The sequence below is a fragment of the Rattus norvegicus genome, chromosome 20 (genome assembly GCF_021556685.1).
Source record: "Rattus norvegicus strain SHRSP/BbbUtx chromosome 20, alternate assembly SHRSP_T2T, whole genome shotgun sequence".
In the NCBI taxonomy this organism is placed as follows: domain Eukaryota; kingdom Metazoa; phylum Chordata; class Mammalia; order Rodentia; family Muridae; genus Rattus; species Rattus norvegicus.
The window spans coordinates 1236658-1254035 of record NC_141553.1 but is presented as its reverse complement, the minus strand read 5'-3'; the positions used below and the strand labels follow the sequence as shown (position 1 = coordinate 1254035).

Below are 17378 nucleotides of genomic sequence, written 5' to 3'. Positions count from 1 at the left end.
AAAGTAGCTAATAGCAGTCCCACTATAAAAGACCTTAATAACCATTGATATCATTTTAGAAAGTCTTATGGGATTATCATTAAGACTTAAGAAGTCATCTATTTGTCTATATAGCATCACTACAAGAAGTGCATCTTCATGGATCTGCAGAGATTTGCTCCAAAGAGGTGTGCTATTACTTAGTGATTGTTATATATGTTTAATAATAACAGGAAAAGCATATTAAGAGCAGGAATCTTTCCTAAAATTAATTCCCTTGTGGCCTTGCCATATAAGGGCAAACCTGTCACAGATTATATAATAATCTGAAGCAGGCCATCTCGGGATGATCACCTGATAGTTATTAGCTTGTCCCATTATGGTTCCTGACAACTAACGAAAGCTCATATATATACACCTAGGGTTCAGTATTCCAACTCTTAATTCTATTTCCAAATATTGCAAGCAGATTTTAAGCCAAATATTAGTAGCAACAACTGGGTGGGGAAAAGATTGTTGATTACAGGTAAGCGAGGCTACATATCAGAAGAGAAAACTGGTGGCTGCCACTTTCTCCCTATGGCCTTCACAGCCTCTTTGATGTCCTTATTCCTCAGTGTATAAATTACAGGATTCATCATGGGTGTCACAACACTATACAGCACTGAGATCAACCTGTCTTTCTCTAGTGAGTAAGAAGATATGGGCCTCACATATGTGAAGATGGCACTGCCATAATAGAGAATAACAATGAGCAGGTGGGAGGCACAGGTGGAAAAGGCTTTGTGCCTCCCCTGAGAGGAGCGGATCCTCAGGATGGTGGAGATGATGTAAAGGTAGGAAAGGATGATGCACAGGAAAGGAGTCCAACCTATGACGATCCCAATGGATAGCAAAGCCAGTTCATTAAGGGCAGTATCACCACAAGACAAGATCAGCAAAGGAGGTATGTCACAGAAGAAATAATTGATCTGATTGTTACCACAGAAGGGCAGGTGGAAGGTCATTACTGTATGCAGCATGGAGTTGAGAAACCCACCTGTCCAGCATGAAGCTGCTAACCAGCTACACAGGGCCTTGTTCATAATAAATGAGTATCTTAAAGGCTTGCAGATGGCAATGTATCTGTCATATGCCATTGCTGCCAGGAGGAGGCACTCTGAGCCAACAAAGAAAATGAAAGCAAAGAGCTGGGTCACACAACCTCCATAGGAGATGGTTTTCTTCTCTTTCAGAAGATGCACCATCATCTGGGGGACATTAGTGGTAGTGTAGCAGATGTCAATAAAGGCAAGATTTCGTAGAAAATAATACATGGGTGTATGTAGGTGGGAATCAGCCATGGTCACCACAATGATAAAAACATTGCCTCCTAAAGTACATATGTAGGTCAGAAAGAAGATGGTGAAAAGTAAAAACTGCAATTCATTTAGGTGGGAGAACCCCAAGATGATGAATTCAGATGGAGTTGTTCGATTCTTTCCTTCCATGATGTCATCTGGTTTCTCTTTGTGGATTTGACAAACAGGTGCATTGATAACAGTCTGCAAAACGAGAAAGCAAGTGCTAGTATCAATAATGTCACCACCAACTACGTTGGCTACTAAACCACAAAAGAAGCACTTCTTTGAAAACACAACCCATACGTGCCACTCAAGATATATGTGCATGCTCCCAATGTTTCTCCCAGGAATCAAGTCCCTGTGGAATACACAATACTACCATGTTAAACCGAGAAAAATCAAATCAGGGCTCTATCTTCTAAGGCTGCTCTTTTGATAATGGCTAGGTCAAGCTCTTTTCTTGGTGACATGCAGACATATTGCACTGTAGACAGAATAGTTGATTGTGGCTGATAGAGTGCCAGGGCTTCAGATCCTACTGTACAGCCATCTTTGCTCCTCTTCTCCATCATTGGAGACAAACATTAAATACACATCATTCTTTTTCTTCTTAAAATTAATGTTTTCAGAAAGACTCAAGGTCACTTACCACATAGATATCTGTGCATCCATATTGGTTTCTGTACTTGCTACAAATTCCTCAAATGTAACCAGCGTAGATATCTATCAATAGATGATTGGATTTTTTTAAAATGTAGTGCATATCTTCAATGAAATTTTATGATAAGGAATCACTTAATGGTAATCCATATAAATTCATTGGCCCTGATTTAGACATAAATCAAGAATGCTGGTCTGACAGTAGATAGAACAAATAGCTTCAGTCATTTAAAGTTTTATAAAGTAATTACGGGGCTAGAGAGATGGCTCAGCAAATATAGGACCTTACAGAAAAGGCTGATGACTTGAGTTCAGTCCCTAGAACCCTCCAGGTAGGAGTCAACTCCTTCAAGTTGTCCTCTGACCCCCACATGTGCATGCCACAAGCATACATGATAATAAACAAATAATTGAATAAAAAGTAAAACCTATAGGTTATTTTTATCTCATTGTCATCCATATTTCTGATTCTACTGAACATCATTATTTGCTGTTAAAAGTTATTTTAAAAAATGTAGCAAACTTTTCCTGTTTCTGATCCTTATTAATGAATAGCATTGTTTCGTTTATTTGGGGCCTAGTACAATTCAATAGTGAGCATGCTAAATTAGACTCCATGAGTTTGGTATCTTGTCACTTGTACTTTTATAGATTTTTCAAGGGTTGATGCCTGTTCTAGTTAGGTTTTTATTGCTGTGATAAACACCATAACAAAACAACTTAATGAGGAAAGAGCTTATTTTAGCTTATTTTATAGTTCATCTCTGAGGGCAATCCAGAACACTAGGCATGAATCTGGAGATAAGAAATGAAGTAGAAGCCATGAAGAATTATTAGTTACTGGCTTCCTCCCCAGGATTTTTTCACCTTGCTTTCTTTTACAACAGAACCTACCCAGAGTTGGCACCACCTACACTGAGGTGGGCCTTACCACAACAGTCATTGATCAAACAAAATATTCTATGGACTTTCCCACAATTTGGTGGTAATATTTTCCAAATTAAGGTTTCCTCTTTACCTCTTCCCAAATGATTCTAACTTGTGTCAAGCTGGCTATTTTGGTCAGTTTTTAAGCAAGAAAATACCAATGAGGGACATACAAGAGCAATTCAAGATTCCCTGGGATTTTTCTGATAATTTTGAAGAATTTTTGACATATCTCTGCTACTCTTATTTTTTTTGTTTTCCTTTGTTTTGTTTTGTTTTTGAGACAAGGTCTCACCATGAACCTCTGGATGGCCTCACTACTTGCTCTGGAGACCAGGCTGACTTTGCATTCACAGAGATTTGCTTGCCTATGGCTCCCAATCTCTTTGATTAAAGGCATGTACCAAAACTGGCTTCAGCTACGCATTATACAAATCCAGTGGGATGCACAGCATGATCTCTCCTGTATTCTATAGTGAGTCACAGTCTCAGCAAGGTCAATCTGTCAGAAGTTAACACAGGACAAAAAGATAACTTCCCTCTCTCAAGATAATGTACAAAATTGGTGGCTGAAGTTGTAATTTGTTTTACCTAGTAAGAGCAGAATGCTGTTTAAAAATCATTTTTTCTTGTTTTTAAGGCAATTAAAGATCATGCAATTGGATAGTTTATCCATACCATCACAAACGTTGATAGTTTGTTCCTGTAACTATTAATGTGCTCTGCGCACCCTCACAGAATCAATAATTAAACCTAATTGTTACCAAAGATTTAATCTTATACTTGAACACCTATTTTTAAAAAATTAAATGCTAGTTTTTTCCATTTCTTAACCTAGTTGAACATTATTTCAAAATTTTATGTTTGTGCTACTAAAAGATACTATTCCAGAGCCTGGGCTAAGTCAATTAGTTAAAATATTTTAATTGCAAGGAGTATTATTACATAGCAATTTCATTACCAAATTACACCTTATATGTGTGTGTGATATTTATTACAAAAATTGTTTAAAAAGTTGAGATAAATAAAATAGATTCCTTTTTAATGTCATTTTAAATTAAAATACTGTATGCCTACTCACACTGTGTATTTCATTGATTTCCCTGACATATACAGTTTTCTACATTTTAATCACAAGTTTGAAAAGCCATTTGTCTGTATTTTTGATTGCTTCCTTCACTTGTAGTAGACTAATGTGAAGATTTTCAGTGGTGGAAAAGGCAAATTGGATAAAGCTTTGCATTTTCATAATATGTTTCTTTACCAGAATAAATGAATTCTCTAATACAGCATTCACATGTTCATTCCACAACCTAAGAATCTCCAAGCTCTACTCCCTGATCCACATCTTATCCAACTTCTCATCTCTGCTTCTGCTTTCAAGTTACTTTATTTTTAAATTTTACTTCTGTAGAAGTATTAAGCCAACTCTGTAAGCTCATGTTTTCTGTTAATTTTATTTAGCAAGCAAACTTTCATAACTCTCAGCCTGACACATATGGGCTAGTTTACTAAAGATGAAAACACAGAATTTGACCATGCACCAGAATGATACATTGAAGGTTATCTTGCATAAAATAATTTATAATATCTAATAATCATAATTATTGCCATAAAGGAAAAAAAGTAAGGAAGATGGCCTGGTTTGGAGACTAGTTAACAAAAACTTCCCAGAAAAGAAAATTTATTTGAGCCTCATGAATGAACATGAGTTGAGTAGATCAAGCAAGCTAGACGTAAAAAATCTCTTCATGTGAAAAATAGGACACACGAAAAGGCTCCAGGTGTAGGGGAATCATGAGACGTTAACGAAGGCAAAGATGTTGTACTTAAGGGAACAAGGGAAAGAGACTTCTTTGGGAGAGATGAAATCAAGATATCAGAGCAATAAGAAAAAGTTCAAGTGCATGAGATATCTGTTCTGACAAAGAAAACTGTTCCCAAAATGAAAACCTTGCTTATTTGTCAAAATAAGACCAGCGTGCAGACAGTGGAACCAACGGGAAAGGAGGTGAAATGAGCCCTTTGGATTTGCTCTTTGGTCATCCCGGAAAGGTCTTGGAACTTCACACTAGAGAGCTGGGTTGGAAAGACATGGAGGAGCTGGGTGACATCAGGGAATGCAATCTTTAAAATTCAAAATGAGCGAGGAATAAAGGTTTAGGGATAATAACTGACATAAATTAATGAGCCATGGGATAAGTCTCATGCTCATGGCATCTCATTCTGGCAAATGCACAAAAAAAAAAAAAAGAAATATAAATGTCATATTAGATATGCCATGTTAGAAAAGTTTTGGTGTTAAATAATTTTCTTAAAATGATACTGATTAAAAAATAGCAATATTGAGAGGCACATTTCAGTTCATCTGAAGCCACCATGCGTGTCCTGTACTCCTAGTTTAACAAATGGTCTGTGGAGTTTCTCACTGAAACAAGGACAGTAGGAAACACTCTACAGCTAGGGTGGATCATGGTTTAGTTGTGGCCATGTGCAACTGGAGGCATCTTTGAGATAACCAGGTAAATATTAAGAGAATTAGTACTTGAACTTTAGAAGAAATGTATCTCTAGAGAGATTAAATTATGATATATCAACACGCATGTGAATGGAAGCAGATGAAGAAAGAAAGGAAGGAACATGGAGATGGACGTTTTTAAGGACTCGACTAATTTGCCACACTGGTTAACTAAACAGAAAGAATGACAAGGAAAAAAATAACAAACTAAAAAAACCCAGGGAAGCTCTAAATAAGAGTTGAACTATAAAGCTAGATATAAAGAAGTTGTTTGTAAATACAAGAAGAGCCCTAGTTATCCACTCAGATGCTTCTCATAGAGAACTTTCTCTGCTGTCCCTTCATGGACAGGTCCTATGGCATCAGCAATCACAGCTCCTCCTCCCTCTTCAGTGTCTGCTCCACACTCAGAGAGCAAACGGAGGCCCTGAGGCACCTCGGTTTAGACACCTAAGCTCACACACAAGTCTCCTGTGCCCCTTTATCTTCTCTCTTTTTTTTTAAAAAAATTTTTATTAGATATATTTCTTTAGTTACATTTCAAATGTTATTCCCCTTCCCGGTTTCCTGTCTATAAGCCCCCATCCCTCCCCTCCCCATCCCCCATATGGGTATTACCCCCATACATCCCCTTTACTACCCCCCCATATTTCCCTGCACTGGGGTTTCAACCTTGGCAGGACCAAGGGCTTCCCCTTCCATTGGTGCCCTTACTAGGCTATTCCCTGCTACAAATGCAGTTGGAGCCCAGGGTCAGTCTGTGTATAGTCTTTGGGTAGTGATTTAGTCCCTGGGAGCTCTGGTTGGTTGGCATTGTTGTTTTTATGGGGTTGCAAGCTCCTTCCACTCTTTTAATCCTTCCTCTAATTCCCCACAAGAGGGTCCTGTTCTCAGTTCGGTTGTTTGCTGCTAGCATTGACCTCTGTTATTTTCTCTTTTCTCTATCTTTGTTCTAGTCCATCAGCTAAAGCAGATAGATAGATTAACAGAAACCATGAATGTTTCACCACTAGGGTTACTTGCCTTGAAAGTTTTTCCAGGACAGACTCCATAAGTCTAGACACACAACATGTATGCATCTTCTTAACCCAATTTCTGCCTGTCAATCTTTTATTTGTTCAAACCTCAATTTAAATGCTACCTTTAGCTTCTCTTATAAAAAGATGTTTCTGGAAACTCTGGGAACCTTTGTTTCAATATTAGCTATAAAACTTAAGTACAATCTGTTTTTCTGACTTTCATCACCTCTTCTGGTCATAAATCTTTTCAGAATAGATACCCTGCCTTATGTACTTTTTAGTAAAGTAATGAAATATAGTTAAAACATTCAACAATAACCCAAAACTTTTGGAACACTAGTAAAAGAAAAAAAGAAATAAAGGAAGAAAGAAAGAAAGAAAGAGAGAGAGAAGAAAAGTTCTGTTTTATATAGTCAGAATGTTAAAAAATTTGGGGAAAGTTCCTAAAAAGGATATCACTATTCTCATAGAAACCAAATGATTAAAAAAGTTACTGTTATAATGAATCACTAAGGTCACACAGTTAACAAATCCACACTAAAACCAGAAATACAATATTTCTGTTTCCAAATCTAGAACAAATTTCTGTTTTTCCTAAATTAAGTAGGATAACTCAGCACCAAACAGTCAGAGCACAATAAATCACCAATAAAAAACAAATTCTCACTCAGAGGTACAGGGAAAGTGACCTTTTATCTCCTCTTGCAAAACTAGACAATATAACACAAGAAAGAAAACAGACTTTTTTGTTGTTGTTAAGGAATCTTGCATGGTAAGAACTCAAGAATGTTTTTTAAGCACCTACAGGGAAAGTTTTTCAAAACATTTAAGAGGAAAGATTCCTCTCTGTTGGGGGCTTTCATGCCTAAGGAATCTAGTGTTTCTCTTTAAAGAATGAACTCAAGAGAACAGCCTTAGAAATGCAGAATTTTTATATAGTCCAGATCATCTGAATTGTATCTTCTGCAGAACACTGGGGGAAAAGTGTTTTGGCCATTACTTGGCACTGAAAGCACATAAAAAAATCTGTAAAATTGTCACACAACAGCCAATAATATATAGGAGATAGATATAACAATATCAGACAATTCTTGTGAGAAACTCAAAGTATCATCCTGACTGTTCTCTGCAATCCAGCCAGTAGATCCTTTATTGAATAAGGAACCAGCAGGTTAACAAAGGCCCATTACATAGAAATTAACCAAAATTAAAGACCCTCCCCCCAGTTTGCACAGTCACCCCAATCCTGCCCCTCACAGCCTGGACAGACTGTTTGAATTCTGCACCTTGGCGTCCCTCTGGTCCTTATGCCTTCCTTTCCTAGCACCAAAAGATGGAGATGGAAAAGTCTATCTCTAAGAGTAATGGAGTTATAACTGTGCAAATATTAACTACTTACTTAGCTGTGAACAAAAATACTCGAGAGAGATCACCATACAGACTCTAAGATCTGCCTTTAAGAGGCATGGGATAATATCCCTGGAGGGTCTAAGAGTGCCAAGAGCAAGCTCAGACGCTGCTGGCAAGTTCATGAGACAATACCCTCCAGACATAACAAGTTCCACATTTTAGTTTGGTTTGGCTTTTCCTATTTCATCCACAAGATGAGACCACGGCTTTATGCAGAACTGAGCTGCCCAGAATCCATCTTTCCCAGGGTGACTTCAAGGTCTCCTGACTTTTCTTTCTGAAACTGGTTTTGTGACTGTGCCCCAGTGTCTGTCTCTTCTCAGTACAGTGTGAGAAAGTGAGAAAACCATGCCAGCACTGAGTGCTGAACAACCTCCCCACACTTCCCCTTTTTCCTTCCCCAGCTGCTATTCTGATGAAAATTTAACATTCTCTGAGCTGCAAATTCCTTCTTGAAAATAAAGCTGTGGATTTGTTTATATTTAATTTGTGATTAGGATATTCATTTACAAAGAAGAAAATAAACAAAGTTTAACATATTGCCTAGAGCTTTTATGTCTCCATTTCCAGTGATGAACTCAGTATTCCAATTTTATCCCCCTGAAATAGGTAGATAAAATATCTCTTGTTTTATCCACCCTTGCTTTGGACATTTGATCCCACTGGGGATGTAGATTGGGGGACCCTGGAGCATGTGAAAATTCATCTAGTCCATGAGCTGCAAAGCTCAGTGATACCAAGCAGTAGTTCCTGGTCTGCAAAATGAGAGAAATTTCTAAAGAAAATGCAGCCCTGACACTAACATGCTCATGACCATCTGGTCTCAAACAGCATTCACTGCACAGTGAGAATGAAGGAAGCACAGTAGAGGCCACAGGTGACCCTTTCCTATTTAAGCTCATGAGGAGATACTAATGTCAAAGACCTGGAAAGATGTATCTATTTTGTCAGTTTTTCTTTACTAACATTTTATTTTCTTTTGGTGTCTCTATTGGACCAAGGTTTTGTTCATTTTTTATTAATGTTTTAGCATAGCAAGGGAATGATTTATTCATTCTTATATTTTGAGACTTATGTATCGTATTTGTTCTACTTTATCATCCCTCCTACACTCCCATCCCTCATACCCGAAGCCACGAGTTGCTGACCAATTTCCTCTCCAGCTTGTATACTTAGGTTGTGTTACCAACTCTCCCTCCTTTCCCCATCCTTTAAGAAAATGTTCTCTCTCATGGTCTCCTTTCTAGTTTCATGTCTGTGCAGAGTGTGTGTGTGTGTGCGTGCGTGTGTGTGTGTGTGTGTGTGTGTGAGAGAGAGAGAGACAGAGACAGAGACAGAAAGACAGAGAGACAGAGACAGAGACAGAAAGAGACAGTGAGAGAGAATCAAAATTATGCATATGAGACAAAACAAAACTTGTGTCTGATATCACTTAGCATGATGATTCCTGGTTCTAATCCCATTTCTTTTTTTTTTTGGATTTATTTATTCTTATTAACTTGAGTATTTCTTATATACATTTCGAGTGTTATTCCCTTTCCCGGTTTCCGGGCAAACATCCCCCTCCCCCCTCCCCTTCCTTATGGGTGTCCCCCTCCCAACCCTCCCCCCATTGCCGCCCTCCCCCCATAGACTAGTTCACTGGGGGTTCAGTCTTAGCAGGACCCAGGGCTTCCCCTTCCACTGGTGCTCTTACTAGGATATTCATTGCTACCTATGGGGTCAGAGTCCAGGGTCAGTCCATGTATAGTCTTTAGGTAGTGGCTTAGTCCCTGGAAGCTCTGGTTGCTTGGCATTGTTGTACTTTTGGGGTCTCGAGCCCCTTCAAGCTCTTCCAGTTCTTTCTCTGATTCCTTCAATAGGGGACCTATTCTCAGTTCAGTGGTTTGCTGCTGGCATTCGCCTCTGTATTTGCTGTATTCTGGCTGTGTCTCTCAGGAGCGATCTACATCCGGCTCCTGTCGGTCTGCACTTCTTTGCTTCATCCATCTTGTCTAATTGGGTGGCTGTATATGTATGGGCCACATGTGGGGCAGGCTCTGAATGGGTGTTCCTTCAGTCTCTGTTTTAATCTTTGCCTCTCCCTTCCCTGCCAAGGGTATTCTTTTTCCTCATTTAAAGAAGGAGTGAAGCATTCACATTTTGATCATCCATCTTGAGTTTCGTTTGTTCTAGGGATCTAGGGTAATTCAAGCATTTGGGCTAATAGCCACTTATCAATGAGTGCATACCATGTATGTCTTTCTGTGATTGGGTTAGCTCACTCAGGATGATATTTTCCAGTTCCAACCATTTGCCTACGAATTTCATAAACTCGTTGTTTTTGATAGCTGAGTAATATTCCATTGTGTAGATGTACCACATTTTCTGTATCCATTCCTCTGTTGAAGGGCATCTGGGTTCTTTCCGTTTTCTGGCTATTATAAATAAGGCTGCGATGAACATAGTGGAGCACGTGTCTCTTTTATATGTTGAGGCATCTTTTGGGTATATGCCCAAGAGAGGTATAGCTGGATCCTCAGGCACTTCAATGTCCAATTTTCTGAGGCACCTCCAGACTGATTTCCAGAATGGTTTTACCAGTCTGCAATCCCACCAACAATGGAGGAGTGTTCCTCTTTCTCCACATCCTCGCCAGCATCTGCTGTCACCTGAGTTTTTGATCTTAGCCAATCGCACTGGTGTGAGGTGAAATCTCAGGGTTGTTTTGATTTGCATTTCCCTTATGACTAAAGATGTTGAACATTTCTTTAGGTGTTTCTCAGCCATTCGGCATTCCTCAGCTGTGAATTCTTTGTGTAGCTCTGAACCCCATTTTTTAATAGGGTTATTTGTTTCCCTGCGGTCTAACTTCTTGAGTTCTTTGTATATTTTGGATATAAGGCCTCTATCTGTTGTAGGATTGGTAAAGATCTTTTCCCAATCTGTTGGTTGCCGTTTTGTCCTAACCACAGTGTCCTTTGCCTTACAGAAGCTTTGCAGTTTTATGAGATCCCATTTGTCGATTCTTGATCTTAGAGCATAAGCCATTGGTGTTTTGTTCAGGAAATTTTTTCCAGTGCCCATGTGTTCCAGATGTTTCCCTAGTTTTTCTTCTATTAGTTTGAGTGTGTCTGGTTTGATGTGGAGGTCCTTGATCCACTTTGACTTAAGCTTTGTACAGGGTGATAAGGATGGATCGATCTGCATTCTTCTACATGTTGCCCTCCAGTTGAACCAGCACCATTTGCTGAAAATGCTATCTTTTTTCTATTGGATGGTTTTGGCTCCTTTGTCAAAAATCAAGTGACCATAGGTGTGTGGGTTCATTTCTGGGTCTTCAATTCTATTCCATTGGTCTATCTGTCTGTCTCTGTACCAATACCATGCAGTTTTTATCACTATTGCTCTGTAATACTGCTTGAGTTCAGGGATAGTGATTCCCCCTGAAGTCCTTTTATTGTTGAGGATAGCTTTAGCTATCCTGGGTTTTTTGTTATTCCAGATGAATTTGCAAATTGTTCTGTCTAACTCTTTGAAGAATTGGATTGGTATTTTGATGGGGATTGCGTTGAATCTGTAGATTGCTTTTGGTAAAATGGCCATTTTTACTATATTAATCCTGCCAATCCATGAGCATGGGAGATCTTTCCATCTTCTGAGGTCTTCTTCAATTTCTTTCCTCAGTGTCTTGAAGTTCTTATTGTACAGATCTTTTACTTGCTTGGTTAAAGTCACACCGAGGTACTTTATATTATTTGGGTCTATTATGAAGGGTGTCGTTTCCCTAATTTCTTTCTCGGCTTGTTTCTCTTTTGTATAGAGGAAGGCAACTGATTTATTTGAGTTAATTTTATACCCAGCCACTTTGCTGAAGTTGTTTATCAGCTTTAGTAGTTCTCTGGTGGAACTTTTGGGATCACTTAAATATACTATCATGTCATCTGCAAATAGTGATATTTTGACCTCTTCTTTTCCGATCTGTATCCCTTTGATCTCCTTTTGTTGTCTGATTGCTCTGGCTTGAACTTCAAGAACTATATTGAATAAGTAGGGAGAGAGTGGGCAGCCTTGTCTAGTCCCTGATTTTAGTGGGATTGCTTCAAGTTTCTCTCCATTTAGTTTAATGTTAGCAACTGGTTTGCTGTATATGGCTTTTACTATGTTTAGGTATGGGCCTTGAATTCCTATTCTTTCCAGGACTTTTATCATGAAGGGGTGTTGAATTTTGTCAAATGCTTTCTCAGCATCTAATGAAATGATCATGTGGTTCTGTTCTTTCAGTTTGTTTATATAATGGATCACGTTGATGGTTTTCCGTATATTAAACCATCCCTGCATGCCTGGGATGAAGCCTACTTGATCATGGTGGATGATTGTTTTGATGTGCTCTTGAATTCGGTTTGCCAGAATTTTATTGAGTATTTTTGCGTCGATATTCATAAGGGAAATTGGTCTGAAGTTCTCTTTCTTTGTTGTGTCTTTGTGTGGTTTAGGTATAAGAGTAATTGTGGCTTCGTAGAAGGAATTCGGTAGGGCTCCATCTGTTTCAATTTTGTGGAATAGTTTGGATAATATTGGTATGAGGTCTTCTATGAAGGTTTGATAGAATTCTGCACTAAACCCGTCTGGACCTGGACTCTTTTTGGTTGGGAGACCTTTAATGACTGCTTCTATTTCCTTAGGAGTTATGGGGTTGTTTAACTGGTTTATCTGTTCCTGATTTAACTTCGATACCTGGTATCTGTCTAGGAAATTGTCCATTTCCTGAAGATTTTCAAATTTTGTTGAATATAGGTTTTTATAGTAAGATCTGATGATTTTTTGAATTTCCTCTGAATCTGTAGTTATGTCTCCCTTTTCATTTCTGATTTTGTTAATTTGGACGCACTCTCTGTGTCCTCTTGTTAGTCTGGCTAAGGGTTTATCTATCTTGTTGATTTTCTCAAAGAACCAACTTTTGGTTCTGTTGATTCTTTCTATGGTCCTTTTTGTTTCTACTTGGTTGATTTCAGCTCTGAGTTTGATTATTTCCTGCCTTCTGCTCCTCCTGGGTGTATTTGCTTCTTTTTGTTCTAGAGCTTTTAGGTGTGCTGTCAAGCTGCTGACATATGCTCTTTCCTGTTTCTTTCTGCAGGCACTCAGTGCTGTGAGTTTTCCTCTTAGCACAGCTTTCATTGTGTCCCATAAGTTTGAGTATGTTGTATCTTCATTTTCATTAAATTCTAAAAAGTTTTTAATTTCTTTCTTTATTTCTTCCTTGACCAGGTTATCATTGAGTAGAGCATTGTTCAATTTCCACGTATATGTGGGCATTCTTCCCTTATTGTTATTGAAGACCAGTTTTAGGCCGTGGTGGTCCGATAGCACGCATGGGATTATTTCTATCTTTCTGTACCTGTTGAGGCCCGTTTTTTGACCAATTATATGGTCAATTTTGGAGAAAGTACCATGAGGAGCTGAGAAGAAGGTATATCCTTTTGCTTTAGGATAGAATGTTCTATTAATATCCGTTAAGTCCATTTGGCTCATGACTTCTCTTAGTCTGTCGACATCACTGTTTAATTTCTGTTTCCATGATCTGTCCATTGATGAGAGTGGTGTGTTGAAATCTCCCACTATTATTGTGTGAGGTGCAATGTGTGTTTTGAGCTTTAGTAAGGTTTCTTTTATGTATGTAGGTGCCCTTGTATTTGGGGCATAGATATTTAGGATTGAGAGTTCATCTTGGTGGATTTTTTCTTTGATGAATATGAAGTGTCCTTCCTTATCTTTTTTGATGACTTTTAGTTGGAAATTGATTTTATTTGATATTAGAATGGCTACTCCAGCTTGCTTCTTCTGACCATTTGCTTGGAAAGTTGTTTTCCAGCCTTTCACTCTGAGGTAGTGTCTGTCTTTGTCTCTGAGGTGTGTTTCCTGTAGGCAGCAGAATGCAGGGTCCTCGTTGCGTATCCAGTTTGTTAATCTATGTCTTTTTATTGGAGAGTTGAGGCCATTGATATTGAGAGATATTAAGGAATAGTGATTATTGTTTCCCTTTATATTCATATTTGGATGTGAGTTTATGTTTGTGTGCTTTCATTCTCTTTGTTTTGTTGCCAAGACGATTAGTTTCTTGCTTCTTCTAGGGTATAGCTTGCCTCCTTATGTTGGGCTTTACCATTTATTATCCTTTGTAGTACTGGATTTGTAGAAAGATATTGTGTAAATTTGGTTTTGTCATGGAATATCTTGGTTTCTCCATCAATGTTAATTGAGAGTTTTGCTGGATACAGTAACCTGGGCTGGCATTTGTGTTCTCTTAGGGTCTGTATGACATCAGTCCAGGATCTTCTGGCCTTCATAGTTTCTGGCGAGAAGTCTGGTGTGATTCTGATAGGTCTCCCTTTATATGTTACTTGACCTTTTTCCCTTACTGCTTTTAATATTCTTTCTTTATTTTGTGGGTTTGGTGTTTTGACAATTATGTGACGGGAGGTGTTTCTTTTCTGGTCCAATCTATTTGGAGTTCTGTAGGCTTCTTGTATGTCTATGGGTATCTCTTTTTTTAGGTTAGGGAAGTTTTCTTCTATGATTTTGTTGAAGATATTTACTGGTCCTTTGAGCTGGGAGTCTTCACTCTCTTCTATACCTATTATCCTTAGGTTTGATCTTCTCATTGAGTCCTCGATTTCCTGTATGTTTTGGACCAGTAGCTTTTTCCGCTTGACATTATCTTTGACAGTTGAGTCAATGATTTCTATGGAATCTTCTGCTCCTGAGATTCTCTCTTCCATCTCTTGTATTCTGTTGGTGAAGCTTGTATCTACAGCTCCTTGTCTCTTCTTTTGGTTTTCTATGTCCAGGGTTGTTTCCATGTGTTCTTTCTTGATTGCTTCTATTTCCATTTTTAATTCCTTCAACTGTTTGATTGTGTTTTCCTGGAATTCTTTCAGGGATTTTTGCGATTCCTCTCTGTAGGCTTCTACTTGTTTATTAATGTTTTCCTGTGTTTCCCTAAGTGTGTTCATGTCTTCCTTGAAGTCCTCCAGCATCATGATCAAATATGATTTTGAAACTAGATCTTGCTTTTCTGGTGTGTTTGGATATTCCATGTTTGTTTTGGTGGGAGAATTGGGCTCCGATGATGGCATGTAGTCTTGGTTTCTGTTGCTTGGGTTCCTGCGCTTGCCTCTCGCCATCAGATCATCTCTAGTGTTACTTTGTTCTGCTATTTCTGACAGTGGCTAGATTGTCCTATAAGCCTGTGTGTCAGGAGTGCTGTAGACCTGTTTTCCTCTCTTTCAGTCAGTTATGGGGACAGAGTGTTCTGCTTTCGGGCGTGTAGTTTTTCCTCTCTACAGGTCTTCAGCTGTTCCTGTGGGCCTGTGTCTTGAGTTCACCAGGCAGCTTTCTTGCAGCAGAAAATTTGGTCTTACCTGTGGTACTGAGGCTCAAGTTCGCTCGTGGGGTGCTGCCCAGGGGCTCTCTGCAGCGGCAGCAACCAGGAAGACCTGTGCCGCCCCTTCCGGGAGCTTCAGTGCACCAGGGTTCCAGATGGTCTTTGGCTTTTTCCTCTGGCGTCCGAGATGTGTGTGCAGGGAGCAGTCTCTTCTGGTTTCCCAGGCTTGTCTGCCTCTCTGAAGGTTTAGCTCTCCCTCCCACGGGATTTGGGTGCAGAGAACTGTTTATCCGGTCTGTTTCTTTCAGGTTCCGGCGGTGTCTCATGCAGGTGTCCTGCCGCTCCTGGGCCCTCCCCCACGGGAGCCCAGAGGCCTTATACAGTTTTCTCTTGGGCCAGGGATGTGGGCAGGGGTGAGCAGTGTTGGTGGTCTCTTCCGCTCTGCAGCCTCAGGAGTGCCCACCTGACCAGGCGGTTGGGTCTCTCTCTCACCGGGTCTGGGAGCAGAGAGCTGCTGCGGGCCGGGATCCGCGGGTCTCTAATCCCATTTCTAATTGATAAAATTGTATTTCAAGTAAAAATTCTTCTGTGTGTATGTACAACACTAACACTGCTTGTTCATCTGTTGGTGGAATCTAAGCTGGTTCTATTTCATAGCATTTTAAAAAGTGTAGCAAAAGACAAACTAACAAATTGTCTAAGTATGTGGCATGATACCTAAAATTCTTCTAACATATGCCTAAGAGATGTATGCTTGGGTCATGGAGCAGTTCTAGTTTCAGTTTTTGAGAGTGTTCCAAAACAACTTCTGTAGTGTCTGCACTAGTTTACAATAGCACCACAGCATTGGTGGTCATGTTTTATGAAAGCCATTCTGATTGGGGCAAAACGGAATCACAGAACAATTTCTAACCGGTCATTCCCCAGGACTCAGATGTGAAACGCTGTTTCGACTATCATTGCCCAATTTTTTTTCTTTAACTAGAGAAAAAAGCTTTAATACATAGGCGAATGCCAGCAGTAAACCACTGAACTGAGAACAGGAGACCCGTTGAAGGAATCAGAGAAAGGACTGGAAGAGCTTGAGGGGGCTCAAGACCCCATATGAACAACAATGCCAACCAACAAGAGCTTCCAGGGACTAAGCCACTACCCAAAGACTATACGTGGACTGACCTTGGGCTCCAACCTCATAGGTAGCAATGAATAGCCTAGTAAGAGCACCAGTGGGAGGGGAAGCCCTTGGTCCTGCCAAGATTGAACCCCCAGCGAACGTGATTGTTGGGGGAAGGGTGGTAATGGGGGGAGGATGGGGAGGGGAAGCCCATATAGAAGGGGAGGGGGAGGGGCTAGGGGGATGTTGGCCCGGAAACCGGGAAGGGGAATAACAATCGAAATGTAAATAAGAAATACTCAAGTTAATAAAGATTAAAAAATATTTAAAAAAACATAAGCAAAGATTAAAAAACTATAAGAATGAGGGTATTTTTAAAATGTGTGGTGACAAGTAGAGACTCTTTTGTCATGTGGAGGTATTTACTTGACAAAGATGATTACCGATGGCTCCCTGTACATATCTTTATTTTATTTTAATTTAAGTTATTTTATTTTATTACATTCCAGTTGTTGCCCCTCTTCTGTCTCCGGCCCCACAAACATTTTCTCATCCTATTCCTCCTCCCCCATGCCTCTGAGAGAGTGCTCCCCTGACCAGACCTCCCTCTTCCCTGGGACCTCAAGTCTTCTCTCACTGAGGCCAGAACAGGCAGACCTCTTCTACATATCAGGGGCCTCTGACATGCTGTCTGAGCTCAGTCTCTGGGAGCTTCCTGGAATCTGGGTTAGTAGAGACTGCTGGTCTTCCCTTGGGGTTGCTCTCCTTTCAGTTTCTTCAACCATAGCAGTCCCTGATGTCAGGCCAATGGTTGTGTGTAAGTATTTTATGTCTTCTTTTAAGAACTTCCTCTTTGGCTCACTAACTTGATTCTTGATTGCACAAATGGAAGGTTAGTGTTTAACACTGGAGTTCCTTATATATGCTATATACCATTCTTTGTGTAATAACAAGGCTTTAGGCTTAGAGCTCATTAACTCTTCCTGAGTCAGAGAGAAAGAAAATGGATAAAGGGAAAGCCATGCGTGCATGCAACTACACCCCC

At 39.6% G+C, this 17378-nt stretch overlaps 1 protein-coding gene across 1 annotated transcript; it reads right to left on the bottom strand.

Annotated features, from left to right (window-relative positions):
- Window positions 1–515: 515 nt before the first annotated feature.
- Window positions 516–1469, bottom strand: Or5v1b (olfactory receptor family 5 subfamily V member 1B). Its single transcript, NM_001000279.1, is given in 1 exon segment — window positions 516–1469. A coding segment is annotated over 1 exon segment (954 nt).
- Between the last annotated feature and the right edge of the window lie 15909 nt (window positions 1470–17378).